The sequence below is a fragment of the Rasamsonia emersonii genome (genome assembly GCF_000968595.1).
Source record: "Rasamsonia emersonii CBS 393.64 chromosome Unknown ctg1118621760860, whole genome shotgun sequence".
NCBI classification, from domain to species: domain Eukaryota; kingdom Fungi; phylum Ascomycota; class Eurotiomycetes; order Eurotiales; family Trichocomaceae; genus Rasamsonia; species Rasamsonia emersonii.
In genome coordinates, this window is record NW_013562715.1 from 1 (window position 1) to 5,103 (window position 5,103).

Below are 5,103 nucleotides of genomic sequence, written 5' to 3' on the forward strand. Positions count from 1 at the left end.
TCTCTCTCTCTCTCTCTCTCTCTCTCTCTCTCTCTCTCTTTTTAATTCTTGAATAGTAATTGCTCCAGAATATACGCGGTAAAAGTGACAGTTCCTCGAGCGCAGACTATGCAGACTATTGAAGGCTTGGTGGGACAAACTGGATGGAATGCCGCCTTAGTATTGTTCTCCTCCGCCTGCTTGATATTGTTCTGCAAACAACCAGCACCCCCTCCCAGCCTTCCCTTCCAGCTTCACTGCCGTCCTTCTCAGCCCATCGACGACCGATTGTCTTTGTGGAACCGGATCCTGCTCAGGGGATTGTTCTCTCTTCTTCTTCTTCACTGTCGATTTGGCCCAGATGCATCCTCTACATCCTTGTATTGTTCTCCTGCTTCCCGTCGACCAATGGCAACCCCTTTCCATGTCCAGGGTCATATTATGGATCCTGGCAACAATCCGAACGCTCCTTTCGGATTTTCTCCTGAAGAGATATTGTTATCGAGCAGTACGGATTCACTTTTCGTTTCTACGGTATATAATCGATCTCTGCTCCTCGTCCGGTCTTGTCTCGAAGTCTCATTCTCATACTCACCCACATCCTTCGAACTGGCTTCGACGTCTTGGAGATACCCAACATCTGCATCTCGACTCTTGGATCTGTGATTCCTACAGAGTGCTGTGCACTAAAGAATTACTTGACCATGGCGGATTTCAATCCCTACGATCAGAACGTCACGTTCTTCTACAACGACGGAACGCCCTTCAACGTGTCTATCTCTGACATCGATTACTTGATCCAGGCCGGCGTCCAGACCTCCATCAACTACGGCTCCCAGATCGGTGCCTCCATCGTGATTTTTGTCATCCTGCTGCTGTTGACCAAGGCGGAAAAACGCCGCTCAGCCGTTTTCGCGCTCAACACTTCGGCGTTGGTCTTGAACATCATCCGGATGATCTGTGAAGCGCTGTACTTCACGAGCGACTTCTTCAAGGCCTACCCCTTTTTCACCGGAGACTACTCGGGGGTCCCAGTCAGCGCCTACGCGACACAGATTCTGGCCGTCGTCTTGACTTTCCTCCTGGTCGTCTGTATTGAAGTCTCCCTGGTCCTGCAGACCATAGTCGTCTGCACCAATCTGAGTGATAAGTACAGACGCATCATTCTCGGTGTATCAGTGGGAGTTGCGCTGGTGCCCATTGGCTTCCGGTTGGGCATGGTTGTTGAGAACGCCAAGGCTATTGCGGCGAATGCGAGTTTCGGGGCCTTTATCTGGCTGCAGAAGGCCAACACTGTCCTCCTCACGGTCAGCATCTGCTTCTTTTGCGCGATCTTCGTCCTCAAGCTCGGGTATACTATTTGGAAGCGAAAACAACTCGGCATCGCACAGTTTGGCCCCGTCCAAGCGATCTTCATCATGGGTTGCCAGACCATGATTGTGCCAGGTGAGTACTCATCACGGTTGAACGAATGTAGTTAAAACTGACTCGACGACAGCAATCTTTTCGATCCTGCAGTTTGTCACGTCCGTTCTGGAAATCAATTCCAACATCCTTACTCTGGTCGTTATCTCTCTGCCCCTGTCTTCCCTGTGGGCGGCTGCAGCGCACCACAGCAGGCAAAATCCTTCCGATCGTGCTGGATCCAGGCCCAAGCCGTGGAACATACTTTTCTCGGATTCAGCGGCTTCAGCCAGAAAGGAGTCGGCAGCGCGTCCCTTCCCCATGGCGGCCAAATTGCCCTCTTCGTCCAGCGATGCTCCGCCCGCCGATCATGTTGACCTGCTGTACCCGGACCTGGAAAGCGGAAGCGCGATCGCTGTTCAGCGCGATTTCAGCGTGGAGAGCTCTGCTTGCATCGCGCCCATGCGTCAGGATACTTGGAAAGAGGTCTAGCTTGCTCTCTCAACTGTACCTGTAGTGACATGTGATATGAAGTTCCTGAGAAAACAGTCGTCAATTTGCCTTCTTTGATTTTCATTTCTTTATTCTTCTTGGATTGTATGTTATCTAGGGAAATCATTGGTTCAATGTCACTGTCATTCTAGGTTCAAATTCCACCAGTCGACTTTTAGGATGGACGTCCATTGTCAATGATTTTTTTTGTTTCAAGAACATTGTAAATAGTGAGATATGGATGGAAATTATTAGCTGGTAGATATTGTTGTCGATACTTGGTAGATGTGTCGTTGGAAGTGTTCGTATTTCTCCCCGCCAAGACATCCATCGCGGGGGCCTAGGCAGCGGAGCTCCAACCGACCTGCGACAACACGTGCCTCCTGCCATGACTGCACGCTTCACAGCAGGCCTCTCGACATGGCGGCTGTGCCGCAGACGACACTGACATGGCTCTGGAATGTGCTGACCAAGGTATGAACTGCTAAATCCCACAATTCAGGCTGTTCTGCTCTAACGTGTGTTTCGCCCAGAACCACTACGATCCGAACCAGACGTATCGCGATCCTAGTCGGACCTACCACGATGTCGTCAGAGCCCTTGCGCAGTACCCATCGCTTGGACCTCGGACAGATGTTCATAGTGAGTCAGTCCTCTAAATGCTTTCTCCAGTCGAGTCTGACAGGGATGTTCGTCCAGCCTTTGAGAATGGCACCTCCGCTCTCCTCCTCCACCTTGTCGGCACATTGCCCGTCTCCTTTCGGGGCACAGTCTATCATTTCCCCATAGACGTCTGGATTCCGAATATCTATCCCCTCGCGCCTCCAATTGTCTACGTTACCCCGACGGCGGAGATGGTTGTGCGGGTGGGCCAGCATGTGACGCTGGAGGGAAGGGTCTATCATCATTATCTGGCGCATTGGGCAGAAGCGTGGGATGTAAGTTGAGTCAACCGATTGAAAATAACGAGTGCGGCACTGACCTGGATACCGGCAGAGATCGTCGATCGTCGATCTTTTGACCATTCTTCGCGAGGTCTTCTCAAAGGAACCGCCTGTCAAATACAAGACTCCTCAGACGCAACGACCATCTCAGCCTTCGCAGACGCAGACGCAGACGCAGACGCAGTCACCACCTCCTGTGCCTCCTCTTCCTCCAGAGCTGTCTCCCTCAACGCGCCAGACTCCGCAACAACAGACTCCTCAAAAACCTCCTCAGCTACCTCCCAAGCCAGGCCAGGTCCCACAGCAAGAAAGACCACAACAAGTAGCTGCTCCTTCAGGCGCGTCGCATACCTCACCACCGCCCGTCCCCCCATTGCCACCAAAAACAGAGGATCCCCGACGCCAGTCTTTCTACCAACAAAATCCCAACGGTGCCATAGATCATGCCGCATCGACATACTTGCCTCAGAGGTCAAGCAGTCTGAGAGCCGCCACAGCGTCTCCCCCGGCGCAGCAACCTCAGGTCCCGGCCGTGCCACCAAAGCCAGGCCACCGCCAGGATGCTGTCTATCCGCCGGAGACAGCCACTCCAGGGTCTCCTTTACAGCGGACGGCCAACCCAGCAGGACATCCTCAGAATATTGGCTATGAATCGCAACAACGGCAGATGCCTGGATTTGCTCAGGGCCAGTTTGCGAGATACCAACAACCCCAGTCTTTCCAACCCGTGGCTCATCAGCCATTTCCACCGCAGCAACAAGCGCAGTATCGCCCATCTCAACAGACCGCACCTACACCTGCGCCTGCACCCACACCCGCACCTGTATCAGCACCTACACCTGCACCAAAACAGGAGACTCCAGATCTGCTGACCTCGCCGTTCGAACTCGAACTCCCTTCGATCACGCCTTCTGGCCCCGCGCCACCTTTCCCACCGAACCCGGAGAAAGACGCGCTTCTCCGCACGCTGTCGCGGACACTGACCGAGCGGCTCCAGTCGAGCATCGCCCAGTCGCGATCGGCGATCCAGCCGCTGCAATCGCAAGCGCAAGCCCTGCAAGCGGCCATGGCAACGCTGCAGGGCGAAATCGCCGCGCTGAACAATTTCCAGGCGACGCTACAGTCCAACATCAGTATTCTGCAGCAGTCGCTCCATCGCGCCGATGCCGTGATCGCAGACGCCCAGGCTCGCATCTCCCAACCTCCTCCCGCTCCTCCTTCTTCTCATCCTCCTCCTTCATCCTCGTCTCCCGAACCAGGGCCCTCTACTACTGCAGCAGCTACGACGACAACGACAACGACAACGACAACGACAACAACGACAACGACACCAACCGGCCTCCCACCCATCGACGACGTCCTCGTCGCGCCAACCGTCGTTGGCAAGCAGCTCTACGACCTCGTCGCAGATGAGCGCGGCATCCAGCAGGCCATCTACGCGCTGCAGGCGGCGCTGGTGAAGGGCGTGATCAGCGTGGAGACGTGGTCGCGGCACACGCGGGGCCTGGCGCGCGAGGCGTTCATCAAGCGGGCTCTGATAAGAAAGATAGGGAAGGGGATGGGATTGGATATGGATATGGATCTGCAGGATCGGGGTGGTCATCATCATGATCTTCGTGATCGGGAGTCATGAGCGTGAGTGTGAGTGTGAGCATTGTTCGTTCTCGCGATTTTTGAGGCTTTATTACATACTTGATTGGGGCTTTGGTACGCGATATGTGATACAGTACACGATACATGGTACATGGTACATGATACATGATACATTACATACATACATAGGCTCCTACGACCGTATAACGAAGCGGAATGAATAAATAAACAAGTTAATAACTAATTTTCGAAGAAAGAATAAGAATATCTAGTAATATCTCTCTCGATCAATTAATTAATTAATTAATCAATTTATTAATTAATTAATATATTTGTTGCTCTCTTTAGAACTACTTCCTACATAGAAACAGGCAAAAAGAAAAGGATTACTATTTGTTGATAAAAGGGCTGGATCGGTTGAATGAATATGATATAATATAAATTTCGAACCTTTCTCTCCAGAAAAGAAAAAAAAAAGAAAGAAGAGAAATAAATAAATAAATAAAGCTTAAAATAACCCCTGCCTCACGCCAATACACACATCCATGCAGACATACATACATACATACGCCTCAACTTTCGCCTTGCATGCTTGCTTTCTTGCATGCTTGCTTTCTTTCATGCTTGCTTGAAGCTTGAATAAATGGGAAAGAGAAATAAAAAATTAAAAGAAAGAAAAAAAANAANAANA

The 5,103-nt window shown here is 51.5% G+C and overlaps 2 protein-coding genes across 2 annotated transcripts; both read left to right on the plus strand.

Annotated features, from left to right (window-relative positions):
* Nucleotides 1–683: 683 nt before the first annotated feature.
* Nucleotides 684–1,875, plus strand: T310_8562 (uncharacterized protein; the record flags this gene model as incomplete). The annotated part of the gene is made up of 2 exons (XM_013468658.1): nt 684–1,425; nt 1,478–1,875. The coding sequence occupies 2 exons, from the start codon at nt 684–686 to the stop codon at nt 1,873–1,875; spliced, it is 1,140 nt and encodes a 379-aa protein (XP_013324112.1).
* A 420-nt stretch (nt 1,876–2,295) lies between these two features.
* T310_8563 (Endosomal sorting complex protein TSG101) lies at nt 2,296–4,452 on the plus strand (the record flags this gene model as incomplete). Its single annotated transcript, XM_013468659.1, has 4 exons — nt 2,296–2,349; nt 2,409–2,517; nt 2,548–2,813; nt 2,872–4,452. 4 exons carry the CDS (start codon nt 2,296–2,298, stop codon nt 4,450–4,452), a joined length of 2,010 nt encoding a protein of 669 aa, XP_013324113.1.
* Nucleotides 4,453–5,103: the final 651 nt, after the last annotated feature.